The sequence below is a fragment of the Doryrhamphus excisus genome, linkage group LG1 (genome assembly GCF_037039965.1).
Source record: "Doryrhamphus excisus strain RoL-2023G ecotype Guam linkage group LG1, RoL_Dexc_Guam_v1.1, whole genome shotgun sequence".
Lineage (NCBI taxonomy): Eukaryota > Metazoa > Chordata > Actinopteri > Syngnathiformes > Syngnathidae > Doryrhamphus > Doryrhamphus excisus.
The window spans coordinates 23,295,617-23,312,489 of NC_136357.1; the positions used below are offsets into that span (position 1 = coordinate 23,295,617).

The window sequence follows — 16,873 nt, forward strand, 5'->3', positions numbered from 1 at the left end:
CATCAATATTTGTTCCAGCTTGGGGCTACAGAGTTACCGTGGTTCAACCAAACTATGGTGGGGACCGAGGGTCAAACCGGAGGAGCACACGTTAAAAAATTAATGACAGCTTTTAAAGGAAACTTGAAACGCGTCATTAACGCCTAAACTTTGACAGCCCTAGAAAAAAAGTTTTAAAAAATACAGTACATGATATACATGATATACAGTAGATGATATACTTGTGTCAAGTATATGTACAGTAGATGCTATCCTAGTATAGTATTTCCACAATAGATGATACAGTGCAGCTATGTAACTCGTTAGCATATTTCCACGTGTTGCTTTTGAAAATATGAACGTGTGGAAGTTGCATCTTTTCACAGTCCAGCACGTGGTCCCCGTGGTGGCGTGCACGTTGCCATGCGTGAATACTGAAGGGTCAAGGATGGTGAGTGATATATATGAATGTGTGACTATGTGATGAATATGTGAGTGAGTGGCTGCTCTCGGCTGTGAGGTGATGAATCTGCGTCAAGTGGAATGCATCTAAAGCTTCTTCCCTTTTGGCTTTTTCGACCAGTGAAGGATATTCAAAGGCATACTGTGTCCAGGAAGTCAGGAATAGAGCAGTGAATGAAGTGACTATAACAATACAAATAAAGCCTTGGCTCTACATTCACACAAATTGGCTTCCTGCGGCACACCAGTAGAAATCATCTCAACCACAGGCGGCGTTGGGATGGAGGATCGTAGGCTTAGAACAACATGAGTTCACCTACCAAGCCAGACAAAGTACAGCAGGTAGTGGATGGTACAACTTCTCAACTTACCGTTGCAGGTTGTTCCTCCTGTGTCTCTTTGCTACCACCAAATTGTTCCGTGTGCTCCTGTCAGGCTTTCAAAGGAGAGAAGGGAGAAAGGAGGTGCAAGGCGGCCCTGCAGAAAGAGGAGGAAAGCAAATCAAAAGGAGGTGTCCATGCTGAAGAAAACCCTTAATCCATCTGAGATCCCACAGACCTTATCAGATGGGGTGAATACAAATTGCACAGCTACCTCTGCAGCAACCCGGCTCCACTTTTCCTCAGGGTCCTAAAGCTGCATGCTCTCATGCAGTGTGAATGCATGTGGATGAATGTCATCGCTCCACCTATTTAGACTTTTCAATATTCGGAGGGGCATTTGTACTCTTCCAACATGATGGGTGCTGCTCCCATCCAGTCCAGTGGATCAGTGGACAGATATTGTGGTGTACGTATATTTCTACATCCATTCTACCTTTGACTTCACTCGCAGCATCATGCAATTTCTACTCCTCTGTGTCATCAGATACATCATTAGCATCCATGACGGTGCCATTCCATTCCAGGACAGATACATCACTAGCATCCATGACGGTGCCATTCCATTCCAGGACAGATACATCACTAGCATCCATGACGGTGCCATTCCATTCCAGGACAGATACATCACTAGCATCCATGACTGTGCCATTCCATTCCAGGACAGATACATCATGAGCATCCATGATGGTGCCATTCCAATCCAGGACTCGTTTCCCACTCCCAAGGCAGGGAGTCACGGCTGGTTCCATCCCGGCATCACCCAACTTCTTTCACCACATTCAATTCCCACCTTGCTCAAACCAACTTCGTCATTTACTTCTTAATAGTCCATCACTTTCTTTCATAATGTTACTATTGGGCATATTTTATTATTTATTCATATTCTATTATTTTGGATTTTTTTTGTTGTTGTAATTAGCTCGACTATATTCAAAATCACCCTGCCACTTCTAATTATTCACTATTTAAAAGAAATAATAATATTACACTACTTATAAAAAATAAATAGTCATTGATTTAAAATACGCCCGAAGACAGCTGGGATAGGCTCCAGCACCCCCCGCGACCCTCGTGAGGAAAAAGCAGTAGAAAATGAATGAATGAATGAATGATTTAAAATAATGAACAAATAATAATAATCATAATAATACAAAATGAATGAAATATCTTGTATTCTTGATGCTGTGATATTTTCTAATTTACCAGACACTCATGGAATCGGTACTCAAGCAATGGTATTGGATCGGTACCGCCGATACCAGCCTGACCAGCGATATCAGTGGTATCGCACACCTCAATCCCGACTTGGTGGGTGCTGGTTCAATCACCGGTGAAGAGATAGGACATTATGCAGGGTAGTTCAGCGCTCATCTCCTTGCCTCCTTGTGTCGTCACGTGGCCTAACAGCAAGGATGCATGAACGTCATCATCTCACTTGGAATGTTTGCTTGGCAGCAGGTTGTGTTTTAGTATGGGTGCCCCCCCCCTGCTCCAAGAGAAATGCATCCTACTGCGTCCTGCAGCAAAACAAGCTAGCCTCGCTCACTCTCTCTCTCTCTCTCTCTCTCTCTCGGAAAGACACTGAATCCATTTTCCCTTTTTACGTTTGTGATGCAGGTACGTACTGGGAAGGGGGAGAGAACCCAGCATGCTGGAGGCAGGAGGCAGGAACCCAATCTATAGCAGAGATAAACGGCAAAATAGGTAGAAATCCTGATTTGGTGCCCCCCCCCAATCCCCCACTCCTTAGAAAATCAATCCAAAAGAGTCTTTCTTTTTGATCTATTGTCTCCTTCTGCGTCTCCTCATTTTAATGGATTGGATCACTTTATCATTGATTTGGGGGATTTTCTTCATTTGATGTTATTGAAAAAGCACGTCCGCAATGACTGATGAACGCATCCTGTGTAATGATGTGTGCAGCAAAAGAATAAGATTGATCTGAAAGGTTGGGCTGTTCATCCCGTCCAACACGCCGCAGTCGACGCCTTCCTCGTCTGCCGCGTGGCGCCGCATTCACGAGCCATGGCAAGAGCTAAATAACAGCGCCAGGCTGAGGTCAAGATATGAACACGTTGGAAGAGCGGAGGGCGGTGTTGGCGTACGAGGTGAGCATGAACACAGCTCTTATCAACGCCGTTCATGTCAGTCAGCCGTGCGGTTTGGAATGAAGCTGAAGTCAATAAGGCGGCCATCTGTCATTGGCTGAGAGTGCGCTGTTGGACAGATAATAATCTCCTGAGGAAACACAGTGTTCGCTCGCAACAATCTCACCCGACGGGTCAAAGGTGCATAACCCTTGCAGTTTGAACGCCGGTTGAGCCGCTCAAGAATCCGCAGGGTTTGATGGATTTGAACTTTTAGGCAAATTCCAGGCACCATGATTTCCGCCATGACGCTTCAGGGCTACAGCACCGTATCATTGGGCTGTGCTGCATAAAGCTAGCGTTTTGTCATGGCACACATCTCTTGTTGTGATTAAGACTGGTCCCACACATGGGAATAAAGTCACAACATTACAAGAAGAACATTTCAAAGAAGAAAGCTTGAACTGTTGAAAAATATCAAGTATGGAAGGACAGGATCAAGTGAAAATATTCAGAGAAAACTTGATGTGAATAATATGAGGATGAAATAAAGTCATATTAGTAGCAGATGGTTGCTTCCACTGACTACTGAATCTCAAGGCCCTGGGCAGCTTCAACCGACATGGCAACACACACACAAGCTGAAATCCGATTGGACAAAAACAATCCAACAGCAGACGAAGCATTGCAGCCATAAAAGACATGAATCCCCTTCCAGGGAGCGGATACTCGCATGGCTAGCTGGTGTCAAGGCCAGCAGAGAGGCTTCTGCTGGGCCCGGCTGCAGCCCAGCGCATGGTGCATCTTGTCTCCTCCTCCTTCATCATCCCAGGTGTGTTCGATGAAAGGAGAAATTTGTTGGAGACGTTGATTTGCTTCCATATTTATATGGTAATATTCAAATCCCTATTCCGCCGCCTTGGCTTTGCCGGGCTTGACTGACACTTCAGCATCGACACAAGAAAGCTATTTTTATAGATGGGCCATTATAGCAGAGCTGCATGGGGAATGTGTAAGAATGCAATTCAGGTGTCATCGCCCCTTTGTAATCCGTCTCGTCTTCACTTCAAAATGGCATCCTGCCAGCATTTACATGGAAATCACTTTGCCTCTTCGTCTGTGATGGCGGCCCCTCCCAGGACCAGACTATTCACGCTGGCACAAGTCAAGGTCGGAGCTGGGATATTGGGGGGATGAAGAAGAGATGAAAGCCTGATGGGGGAAGTTTCTCTTCCTCAAGTGTGCATCCCCCTCACTGAAAGACGAAACCCTAGAGCTGCTGTACGGACGCTATGTGCTACATGCTCGAAGCAATGATTTGACTGGATGAAGACTGCCTCCTCATGGTATCGGAGCAGCACTACTCAATAAACGCAGCAGCCCTGCAGGAAGGCCATGTTGGGCTGTATGGACCTCAGTCAAATGTTCAACGTTATCTTTACGTGCCACCGCAGTTTTATTTTTTATTCACACCTCAACCTAATATCATTTAACAAACAACTTCAAAAAACCCAAAGCAAAATCAGCAGTCATTTTCCAAGAATAAAATCAAAATATGAAGAGGAAAAACGGTGTAATCTAATTAGACAAACTTGTAACATTTCAGTTGCATAAATTCGAAGTAGTAAATATAAAGTCATACTATTTTGATGAGCAAACAACAAATACAGTTGGCCAAAGTAGGTTGCAGAATAAAGGAATAAAGACATAATATTAGGAGGAGAACATTTAGTTGAAATATTTGGAAAACTAAAATAAAACAGCAAATATGGGAAAAAACATTTTACTTTGAGAATAAAATCTAAATTGTAGACGGAGAAGTTTACAAGCGTTTTACAAGCGTTTTACAAGCGTAAACTTGTACGATTATGAGGAAATATAAACCCATTTTAGTAGTGTAGCATAAAGTTGAATTTTTTTATAGAAAAAAAGCTGTAAATTTATGAGAATAAAGGGAAAATATTTGGAGATAAAAGTCATACTCTCAAAAGAAAAAAGTTTAAATTTTACAAGAACAGACTGGTACTATAAGGACAAATTATTGTATTATTGTTGTATTATAATACAACTCAAATAATAATATTATATTATAATATGCTTTTACTGAGGTTGCCGAAAAAGTGAAATATTATTGGAATGAAGATATAATATTGTGAGAAGATTAATAAATACTATTTATTAAAAACTTGAAATATTTATAAAGCAGACAAGAATGAGAAAATAATAGGATGTAGTATTTGTCCCCGTCTCGGAGTCTCCGCTGTGAGCAAAGTTCCATGTGTTTTTGTGGCGCTGCCGCCGGAGCGTGTCATGCGCAGTAGTTGACTTGCGTGACGGCGCGATGACGTCATGACGCACAACGTGACGTGGACAAGAGGATAAACAAAAAAGGAAGGAAGCCTTCGGCCATACAATCGCGGCAAAATCGGTTCAAAAATTTAGCTCCTGAGCTACAGTTAGCCACTACATGAGCCCTTTTGTTGTCTAGACGGGCAACATTTGGTGTTCGCCATCATGGACGATGCAATAACATTCCGCATGAGTGCGTTTTCCGAGCAAGGAGGGAGGAAATACATGGAGGATGTTGTCGAGATAAGAATCGAGTACGAGCCGACGCCGTCGCGGAGTGAAGACTACACAAAGTCGCACCGACATGGAGAGCAGGACAACGCGGAGAGCGACTGCTCCAAACAGATCGAGAGCGCGCTCTCTAATGTGGCCGCCGAGCCTGGCCCGGTTTCGGCTATGTGGGTCGAGAGCCTCGCGGGCGAGGACGCCGGCGACCACAGCGCGCCATCAGACGCCAAAGTCGAGGAGGAGCGCGTCGTCGACACTAGGAGATCCGTGGCGTTTTTCGCCGTGTTTGACGGCCACGGCGGCCGGGAAGCTGCCCACTTCGCCAGGGAACATTTGTGGGATTTGCTAAAAAGGCAGAGGGGCTTTTGGTCCAAGGATCACGCTGAGGTCTGTGCCGCTCTTCGGAAAGGATTCATCGCCTGTCACCACGCAATGTGGAAACAGCTACGTAAGCCTTCTTCTATTTCTTTACATTAACCGACACTAGAGACTGGAAGTGGAGGCAGGATCACAAACACGCTTTGCGGTGTCACCCCGCATGTTTTCACGGAGAGGACCTACTCCATCCGGGTGCGTTCACACTTGTCGTTTTTGGTCTGCCTCGGCCGAACTCCGGTCCGTTTGCACCGCCGGCCTGGTTCGTTTGGCGACGTGTGAACGCAAACGCCAAACAGTCGGGTCGAGATCTCCGAGGGGTGCGTTCACACTTGAAACCAGAAATGGAAAAAAGGCCTCCGTTCACACAGTTTTTACACACGTGACCTATCGGGTTTGTGTCATGTCGGTGTGAACAGTTCAATTCCCATGTGTTGAAAGGCAACGCAATGCTCACAGCAATTAATCACATGCGTAAAACTGCGCCTTGATTGGCCGACCAGCCGACCCAAAACAACACTACCTCTTCCGGGTCACACACGTGAGCCAGGTAGATGTCATGGTGATACCGGCTGAGATGCCGCAACTAAACTACCGTTGGTGGTAATTTCCTCTGAATAAAAACTACATTTCTAATCGGGGGGAAGTTAGGTTAGAGAAGTGTTTTAAACGTGGTGGCCCTGCTGTGGGGTCGAACCCATAACTCGGGTAGAGAGCAGACCGCCGCCACTTGGTCCATATCCTCATTCACACCAGAAGAATAATCCTACTTTTTGGATTGGTCTGATATTTTGTACAACATGTTGGCCATTTGTCAAGTGCTCTGTTGGGGGTCATATACACAGATGCCGAATACGGCCCTGTTAAAGAATCATTTGCTGGATCCAGACAGTGATCCGGATCACCCCACTTCTTCCAAATCCCAATACTAACAATTCCTGAAAATTTCATCCTAATCCATTCAGAACTTTTTAACTTATTCTGAGCACACAAACAGATAAACACCATAAAAACCACAATCTTGTGATGAATGGAAAGAAGCTTCCCGTGAACTGTCTGAGAAAGGTTAGCTGCAGCCCCAATTAGCATGCTAACATTCCACTCTTCCTAGTGGGACTGTTGTTTAGAATGCACGTGCTTTTAGCAGCTGACCAACACCAACAGTCGTGTTTAGAACCGTGAAACCTGCATTTGACACAAATGTGACATAGGACAGAGGACCATGAAGATGGCATGGAATCTTCTGGACCAACTGCCCTGCCCTCCCTGTGTTCTACCCAAGGTAAACCTTCATGGGAAGCGCCTGGAGCGGCTGGCTAATGGCCAGGCAGGTGGCAGGTCTTTTGAAGTAAGAGCTGGCCTGATTATGGAGACGATGGTGTCTTTTGCTGTGTAAACGACAATAAAGTCGTGCATATCGGGTTGAGTTGCAGGTCACGTATGCTAACATTCACCATTACAGTTCAGGCATCAAGCATCGATGGCAACAAGGATGAACATTCAAATTGTCCTCGAATCTTTATGGTTTTCATTTCGATTCCTGGTTTCAATATCCAGCGTGCTGACCCGAAGGACTCCCTCCTGCACCCCCCCCAACCTTCCGTGCAGCCTCTCCGTGCATGCCCCAGGAAGAACACTTTGCCGTTATGGTCGGCTTGTGCTCACCGTTATGGGGCTACATGAAGCCCCTCCCCCTGCTGCACCACCCCACCTTCCATCATGGAGCCTCTCTGGGCGTGCTCCAGGCAGAGCACCTCACCGCTCATGCCAGCCTCCAGGGAGCATTCTGGGGCTGCTGGAGGCTCCACCCGCCCCTCCATGCTTCCCCACCTTTCATGGAGGCTCTCTGGGTTCGCCCCCTCGCCACCCAAGGCCAAGTAGCGTCAGGTGGCCACAAATGAAGCTCTCTTATCACTGCGTACTGCTGTGGGAAGAAGCTAACTTTTGAACATTTGTCTCAAGTTGAGCTGAGATTGTGCAAACTTCATGACCTTGCCTTTTAAGAGTCACAATCCAGAATTGTCGTGAAGCGGAATTGTTGAAATTGAAACCTGGGCCAACGCTACGACGTCTGAAAGCAGCGTTCGTTTCCGCTCTTCTTTTACTGAGTGACATTTTCTTTCCCTTCCAGCGGAGTGGCCTAAAACCATCACAGGCCTGCCCAGCACGTCGGGCACGACAGCGAGCGTGATTGTGATCCGTGGTGTACACATGTATGTGGCCCACGTGGGAGATTCGGCAGTGGTGGTTGGAGTGAAAGAAAATGATTCGGACATCACACTCCAGGCGCTTGAAGTCACTCAAGACCACAAACCTGAACTTCCTAAAGAGAAGGAGAGGATCGAGCGACTGGGCGGCAGGTGAGTGTTTCAATACCACTCGTGTAGCTACTGCCGTCTTGCAGAATTGATCAAAAATACACTACAGCAGGAGGCTGCCCACATGCCCAAATGTTGCTGCTGATGTTTTGTGACCCGGCACTAATTCGACACCCGGGGGGTTATTCCATTTTGCACTTTTTCAGTGCCGCAATGCTGGCGTTTCAGGTGGCTGGTAAGGGTTTTTGTGTTTGGAGGTTTTTCCCATCATTGCAGAGCATTTGGTACGACGGGCACCCAAAATGTCCTCCCCAGAAAGTGAATGTTTACTAGTAAGCACAGGCCGTTAATGTCACAGCAGCCTCATTGGAGTGTTTGAGTGACGTAGCCTCATGAATGTGGCATCTGCCGTATGACATGAGTTGGGCGTGGTGCCACCCTGCTGGCCATGTATGAAAGGTGCTTTTCTTTCCTGTAGTGTGATGAAGAAATCCGGGGTGAACCGTGTGGTGTGGAAAAGACCTCGACTGACCCACAATGGACCCGTGAGGAGGAGTACAGTCATTGACCAGATCCCCTTCCTGGCGGTGGCGCGATCTCTTGGTACCGCCAGCAGATGCTTCCCCGAGCAAATGTGTCATCTGGCGGCAAATGACACCTTTTCCTTTCTGTGGTCAGGCGACTTGTGGAGCTACGACTTCTACAGCGGGGAGTTTGTGGTGTCACCAGAGCCCGACACCACCGTGATGACACTCGACCCCAAGCGCCATCGCTACATCATCCTTGGCAGTGACGGCCTATGGAACATGATGCCGCCCAAGAATGCGGTCAATATGTGTTACAACCATGACAAAATGGTGGTACGTGATGGTCAAGCCTTTGGGTTCTGTCTGTTTTCCTGTTTCTGGGCGCTCACGTCTTTTGCTCCTTAGGGACCAAAGGGGATGTCTTGTGCCTGCCGGTTGGGGTGCACGGCGCTGCTTTTTTGGAAAGAGCGCATGCTTCGCGCAGACAACACGACGGTCATCGTCCTGGCGCTGCAGGAGCGTGGCGGTCCGAGCATCCCCATGCATCGAGATGAGATTATGGTGGACATGGCTCAGGGAATCGACCACATTCCCTTCCCGGGCACCCAGTACAACATATATGAGGTCCCAAAGGTCAGCGTGGTGTCTTCATGGCTTCATCCTGCCGTTCCTCTGGTGGATGAACCACTGAGAGCATCCAGTCATTCTTCTTTGTGTTTGGGGCCCACAGGTGGAACGTGAGGATGGCATGTTTCATGAAGAAGATGAGATCTATGGAGAAGAACATGAAGGTTGGGCATGCCTGGAGTGGTAGTCAGGTGACTCTCTCACAAGACTCTGCTTTGCAGCTGCTAAAGATTGAAAGCAACATTTCACCCTAATGGAATACGACATGACTCCTAGCACATCACTAGCACCAGGAGGGGCAGAGTATGGGCAGGGAGCCGCCTGCTGTGGCCCAGCAAGGTGCACTGTATTCGGGCACACTCTGTGATGCCACGGAGGTCTCTGGCAGACTTTCTGCACTTTTCAAACACCGTACACTGGTGTTTCAGGGGGATGATAAGGTTGTTTCTCCGCAAGGAGCATTTGGTACAACAGCACACAAAATGTCTATCATTCAGTTGGAATGCCAAACTGTTCCGCTCAAATTGTTTCGGCCACTAGGTGTCAACAAAAAACCCACCCACTGCCCCACTTGAACCAAGACCAGTGAATCTTAACCATAGGGCCGCGGCCCAAACTTGGGCCCCAAGCACCACCTATAGGGGTGCAAAAAATGTTGAGTTTTGCACCAGTGGGCCACGAGGGCCGTGGGCTCCTCTACGAGTTCCCCGCATACCGTGACACGATGACGTCACTGCATGTTGCACACACTGATACAACACCCGCACCGTAGAAAACCTATACATATCATATTTACACATACAAAATACAGCAGTAATGGTTTAAGTCATTTGGTGAAATGAACAGTAATTTTGATTTATTAGTGAAAAGCAATGAATGACATCAATGAAATCTATACAGTGTTAATATTTAATGGGCCCCGGGCCAGTGAAAAAAAACATGCCCTGTCGTCCAAAAAGTTAAGAACCCCTGATCTCCAGTCGGCACGTTCCTTCTGTATGTTCCTTCACTGGGAAACTGTGGTGAATATGCTGTAATTATGTTTTGGCTGCTGACTATTCCACATTCCCGGTGATGTCTGTGATGAAACGTGATAAAGTGATTTTTTTTCATCTGGTTTGTTTCTGCAGAACGAAGCTGAGAATGCCTCCTCTCTGCTCCCATCAAGCTCTACCACTCTGGAGCAGGCATTCCGGTCGGACGGGACACGGCTTTCTGGGCCACCGTGCAGTTATTTCCCAATGTTGACTCTACAGGGGCGACAAACCCCCACTCGACCCCCTACGGACTACTGAATGTGTCCCAGAAGCACCTCTCAACAACCCAAGTGGACCCGGCTGCTGTGGCATGGTCTCCTCTGGTGGGGAGGTGTCCACGTGAGGACTAGGGTGGATGGGCTCCTCGGAGGACAAGTGGGGTCACATGCTCTTCCTTCGTGTATGGACTAGATTTTTATCCTCTTGTAAATACGTGGTCAACTTTCAGATTGGAGATGTGCTTTGCTTTTATATTTTTCTCATTTTACTAGACCCCCCAGCCCCTCCTTAAATTCTGGTGTAGATTTGTTGAGCGTACGCAGTCTATTTTCATACTTCGACATGACTAGGATGAGGATAGTATATGAGAAACTACAAGTCTTACCACAACAAGTTCCTTTGGATGTCTTCGTGGCTTTAGATTCCATCTGGGAATGGAATGAAGGCTGCTTTTATTCCTCCTGGTTTCCCTAAGATGGGCGCCCATGATGGCGTGATGGGATTCGCCCACGATGCCAGGACCACCAGTCTTGGCTCCAGTGAACCGACACTCGCTTAGCCCGTTCAGCCCAAGCGTCTTTCCACGAGTCGGGCCTGAGGCCAGGGGTGTCCAAACTTGGGGGGGCCACTGGGAGGGAAAAATGAAAGGATGAAAGGCCACGTTCATATTTGTATTTTGTAGAGGTTTTATTTTATAGATGTTGTTATTTATAGATATTTCAAGAGAAAACAGCATCAGCTTTGTGATGGAAATGAAAAAGTTTCTTTTTTAATGTTTCCCCCAAATATTTCAACTTTCTTCATCCATAAACTTTTTATAATTTATGATTTTACTTCCATAATTTGCTGTTACACCCCCCCTGTTACAATTTGCTGTTTTTGTTTTTCTCACAGTAGTTCAACTTTTTAAAACGATCGTTTTTTTCTTTCATAATTTTAGTAGCACGCCCAGTCCAGGGTGGACCCCGCCTCTCCCCAAAGCCAGCTGGGATAGGCTCCAGCATACCCCCACCCCAGTGAGGATAAGCAGCATGGAAAAGGGACAGATGGATTTTAGTAGCGGAGTTGAAATATTCATTTTTTTCTCTGAAATTATGATTTGGTTTAAATTCTCTCAAAATGTAACGTTTTTCTCCTTAGAATACGACTTCTTGTCTCTTCATATTGCTTTCCTCTTTTTTTTTTTCTTTTCAACTTCATGTAATTTTTTTTCTCGTAATGTTGGCATTATTCTCATAATATTTGGACTTTAGTCTCATAACAATATAACTTTGTCCGCAACATGATTTATTTCTCATCATAGTTTGACTCCAACTAGCACATTATACAACCGTAATACATTTCTTTGTGTAATATTTCAATTCAACGCTACTAAAATGATGTTACAACTTTTCTGCAATCTGCTGCTAATGGCACCTGGGCCACACATTGGACACCCCTGCCTTAGAGGGCCAAGTCAGTACGAAGCAAAGACCATTGGAATATGAATGGGATATTTGCAGTTCCAATTGGACTCATTGTGTGTTCTGCCACATATGTCATCATTTCATTGGGATGATGGCGATGGACGTGCATGGGGATGGAAAAGGAAGCGGTAGCATTCATTTAAGAGTCTCTACGATGAATGTGGCAAACCTCAAGGCAGCAGCTCGGGTCTCTGGGCAGACATGCCATCCATGTCATCCATGTATGTTAGCAGCAGACATGACGGATCCCAATCATGCTTGGAACAGCACAACTGGAATCCCCCAAAGATGTGCCGCACACGCACATAGGTCGTCATTATAAGCTAATTCCGCTATCAACTCTATGCTGACCGTGTCCCATGGCCTCCTTGTTGCCGTTTGTGTGTGTAAACTGTCCATTCAAGTGTTGGTACTCGCTAGGTATGCGTGTCCAATCCTTGCATCTGTTACGGCTCGTTGATGTGGCAGCTGCATTACTGTTGTTGCTTTGGTTGCCTTTTTGTTACATGAATTGTTGCCTTAGCACAAACACATTGGTGCTTTTTCATAGGAAGGACCCGAATATTTAAGAAGCTACCCCCCCCCTCCCCCCAAGTATATCCACCTCTATTTATCACCGTGCACCTTCACCTACAGCCACACTGACCTCCTGTCCCATGTGGTCTCCCTACTACACTTGCATTTGTGTTGGTTTTGTACAGTACATCATTATGCAAGAGACGTTTGTACAGTACATTATTATGCAAAGTACGTCTGGCGCATGCTCAGATCTACTGTGTGTTGTGACGTGTCCAGAGCTAATGGATGTCCACGGGCATGTGCTGTGTCTTGACAAGTACAATACTTTTGTTTCCCCTCTCAGCCACTTCTCAGGACTAACTGTATAAGGAAAATACTTCGAAAGTGACTGGATATACACTGTCTGTGTTGTAATAAACTTGCCATTTTATAATCGGCGCTGGTGGGCGACCAACGTGAGGCAGAGCACCTGCAGTGATGCCGAGCTCCACTAGATGGCGGTCATGCTTATGGAATCAACCGGAGCGGCTGGTCGCTACAATGATGGCATAAACCTCCCTGAATTATTGATATCGGCTTATCATCCGGGGCCTACTGCACAAAACTGGGAGAGGGGATTGAGCCTGGATATCTTGATTATCCTAGCTCAATTCATCTGTGATTCGGTTGCACGAAAGTGGGCTAGTGGAATATACTGTGACATTAGTTGCCATGGAAATTTATTCTGTGGCGTTAGCCTACTCCAGACCGGGGTCTATTTAGTCTCATCCCTTAAGTCAGTCACTCGTCACCGTACATATAAATCAATCATTACTCCACAGTCCTCTAGACTTTGTTTTCACGTTCAACTACGCCCACTGTCATTATTTAAACATTAATTTCAATCGTTGTACACAAAGGGTCTAACATGATGTTACATGCAGTCACTAAACCATTTATTCGACCATTAACACATAATAATAATATGTAATGTACATCTACAAGATAAAGCGGTGGATTGTGTCATATTTACACAACCCGCATCTGCGAACAAATTCAATGGATTCATAAACACAGTGCGATGTATTGGTTGTGGGTGTACACTACATTACCCAGCAGCCTGAGCGCTTGCGGTGAAACCGGAAGTTTACAAGCTGTTGGCGCTGCGAGCAGGTAATGGCGATAAGCTAATGAAGATATTAGTGCACACCGCTGTTTTTGTTAAAGAAGCAACACACGTAAAATTCACTATTTCTTATATGTGAGCGGTATTGAAAGACAGACGCTAACGAGTAAGGAAATCAACCCAGGCGCTCGTGGAGTGACAGCGAGGACGGCAAATCACATGTTAGCAGAGAAAAACTCCTCAACCAATTGATGAGCTGGTGGGCCGTCTAAAGGGGACGAGGCTTCGGCCTGGGCCTGAGACAGGTCGTTTTCCGCTTGGTCCTAGAGCTTGACATTTTCTTTTTGATACAGAGCCTAGGTTCCCAAATCACGGTATGACCCCATCCGGTGGTACGTCAATAAAAATGAAACAATTAGCAACAATTAAGCGCCTATCAAAATTCCGAGTGCACCTGAACACCTCAAGACATGAGCAGGAAGGAGACGAGAGGCAAGTTATTCAGTGCTTTGTATGCATCATGCCATCCAGTAAGTAGTATGTTTGACTGATTATTTTGTGCATTAAGAATGTTCCATCTGGAAGATTTGTGTTATATTGCAGTTCCAATTCATTCCCACACGGTGCAGCGGTGAAAACCTGTCACTGAGTGGAAAGTCACCCGAAAATGAGGCTCTATCCTGGGACACCATGGAAACATGGAAACATGTCTACCTCTAACAGACATCAATGTTTAACTATTAGACTTTGGGACAGATACTGCTTTATCATGACTTTATCATAACTTTCCCTTTCAAAGGGAAGGATGCCAACATTAGAGTGGAATAAAAGATATATAGATGCCCGAGCCACCTCAACTGGAGAAGCGGCTCTACTCTTCCACCGTGCGACTACACCCCCAGTCGAGGTCAGCAGGCCCCCATCCCCACTGTAAACACTGCTTCCCCTTTCTGAGTCGTCCGACGGTTTGCCAGAACCAGCTTGACGGCAGTCCTGACCTCTGGTGTCCACCATCGGGGATGGGGGCTTGTCGTCACGACCGGCTCCGATCAGCTACCTCAGCAATGGCGGCACGGAACATGGCCCATTGGGACTTATTATCCCGGTCCTCCCCCAGGATGCAGGCGAAGCTCTGCCGGAAGGAGAGTTGAAGACTCTATGAACCATGTAGTCGACAGCTCATCCCCCCCTCACAGCCCCAGTAAAAAGTCCAAAGGACCAAAACTACGGAAGCCAGTTTCCGGAAAGAGAAAAATATCTCAATGGTAAATCCTAATTATAAGATTTAAAAGTTTAACTAGAGATAGAAAAGACATAAAAAGTTATATTTATGCAATAAGGAAGCCAGAATTACGAGATAAAAAGTTGGCAAAATGACAAAACAAAAGCTATAATTGTGGAATAAAGCAATAATGATGAGATCCAAGCTGGTCATGTGTTGAGTCCCTGCATGTGAAGATGGTATCTCCTAATTATGACTTAGAGATATTGTAGATAACGGACAAAAGTGGCTGAAAAAGTGAAAAAGAAACATATCAGTCATACATTACTCAAACATTGCTTTTCATACCAGGCCTCATGAAGGAATTGTGAATCATTCCCATAAGGAACCAAAGTCAATGTAAACGCTTTGACCTTCATTACTGCAAGTCAATCAGGGAATATCCTCCTGTGATGTCAAATAGGACACGCTAGTGTCTGTGAAATTGAGTCCATCTGTTATTTGTTTGTAGTTGAAATTGCCGTGAGTAGTTTATCATTCCCTCCCGCTGCAAGCATACGGCCAAAGATGATAGAGTGATGATAGCAGTGTCTGCATGTGAATATTTCATTGACTGTCAGCCCAACATCTGCTGACCTCCCTCGCATGCATCTTCCCACTCTTACGGCATGCCCATGTCATTTTGCATTAGCCGGCGCACCATCACCATCTCCCGCGCCTCTCCCACTCTTATTCCCAACAAGTACGCATCTACGGCAAACCGGCAGGGAGTTACAGTACTTGAAGACTTCCACAACTTCATTCCCACCTGCTTGAGACGCCCGTCCTATCAAGCCAGCTTTAATGTGGCGCCGCCCTCCTTCTGACAGTATCAGTGGTGTTTCAGCGGGGTTCTAATGGCCTGTCGTCTGACACTCTCGGGAGGCTGTGGGGAAAGTACTAAAAGGAGGAAGGCCTCTCCGGGTAATGGGACGTGACGTGACCTTGTTTCCTCTCCTGCAGATAGAGCATGTGATTGAATTGGTCTCCTTCATTTCATGTCAGAGATTTTACCACAACATTCAGTGTTTCTCAGGACAATTGTATGTTTGTCTTGTCTCCTTTCCTCCTGCACGCACACACACACACACACACACACATTACAGTGCTGATCCTGATGATAGCAAGTTGTTACTAAACAATGACTTCCCTCTGCGGCACGACTCCACGCTGACGCCTCCAAACTGGCCAGCCAGCATCTCACAGACCTTTACTGCAACACTTCCACCGTGGGGCCACTAAAGAGGACGAGAAGAGGACAGAAACACTGAAACTTTGCCCCAACCCGATATGGCACGGATGCTATCATGAAATGACTTTACCCGCTTTTGGAACTGGATTTAGAGGGTTCCTGAGGTTAAGATTCTTAAGTGTCTTTAAGTCGGGTTGCCTCCAACACATGGGCCAGGTGAGGCACAGGGACAGGCCTTGGACGGGATTCGACCATAGTTGTCCACCAGGGAGTGTCTTGAAGGTAGACAGGTGAAAAGTGAAGCAAGTCTACCACAATCTGCCAAAGCATATTCGGTGCAACCCTTTGCCAGTGACGCATCCCAAAAGCTCAAATGAGGAGAGATAAGCCAGGCCCCTAAAAGCCTCCTGCTGGCAGACTCCGAGGGAATGCCCGACAGGTCTTAATCCACCGGGGTGGCAGGCTTAGAAAGACACGGGGAGTTAATGCACCGCTAAACTTCAGGTCCAAGCATCACCAATACATTTGCTCCACACTGACGTGTGTATTACATCAATAAGCAGGTGGCATTGTACTGTTTCTAGTCGGGTGGTACTTTAGCTGGTACTTTTCCAATGAGGTGGTACTCTTTATGAGCAAGTAGTTGTGGTGTGGGTTTACTGTCTTACTGTGGGGGCGGCACAGCTCAGGTGAGAGGTCATCTCCCAACCTGAAGGCTGCTGGTTCGATTCTCCGTCCT

At 46.4% G+C, this 16,873-nt stretch overlaps 1 protein-coding gene and 2 long non-coding RNA genes across 3 annotated transcripts; 2 read left to right on the top strand and 1 right to left on the bottom strand.

The window, feature by feature from the left end:
- Positions 1-567: 567 nt before the first annotated feature.
- Positions 568-2,524, top strand: LOC131132697 (uncharacterized). The gene is made up of 3 exons (XR_013629231.1): positions 568-783; positions 877-1,012; positions 2,442-2,524. It is a non-coding gene; the product is annotated as an uncharacterized LOC131132697 (long non-coding RNA).
- Positions 2,525-5,256: 2,732 nt separating this feature from the next.
- Positions 5,257-13,009, top strand: ppm1db (protein phosphatase, Mg2+/Mn2+ dependent, 1Db). Its single transcript, XM_058078560.2, has 7 exons — positions 5,257-5,936; positions 7,995-8,223; positions 8,660-8,784; positions 8,860-9,041; positions 9,114-9,341; positions 9,439-9,526; positions 10,466-13,009. The coding sequence occupies exons 1-6, from the start codon at positions 5,426-5,428 to the stop codon at positions 9,520-9,522; spliced, it is 1,359 nt and encodes a 452-aa protein (XP_057934543.2). The 5' UTR covers positions 5,257-5,425; the 3' UTR covers positions 9,523-9,526; positions 10,466-13,009.
- Positions 13,010-14,267: 1,258 nt separating this feature from the next.
- Positions 14,268-16,397, bottom strand: LOC144899553 (uncharacterized). The gene is made up of 3 exons (XR_013627751.1): positions 16,265-16,397; positions 15,712-16,180; positions 14,268-14,813 (listed from the first exon to the last, which is right to left on the bottom strand). It is a non-coding gene; the product is annotated as an uncharacterized LOC144899553 (long non-coding RNA).
- Positions 16,398-16,873: the final 476 nt, after the last annotated feature.

Coding starts and splice junctions, on each gene's coding strand:
- ppm1db (XM_058078560.2), top strand. CDS start 5,426: ATGGACGATGCAATAACATTCCGCATGAGTGCGTTTTCCGAGCAAGGA. Junction 8,224..8,659: donor ATCGAGCGACTGGGCGGCAG/GTGAGTGTTTCA, acceptor TCTTTCCTGTAG/TGTGATGAAGAAATCCGGGG. Junction 8,785..8,859: donor GGCGGTGGCGCGATCTCTTG/GTACCGCCAGCA, acceptor TTCTGTGGTCAG/GCGACTTGTGGAGCTACGAC.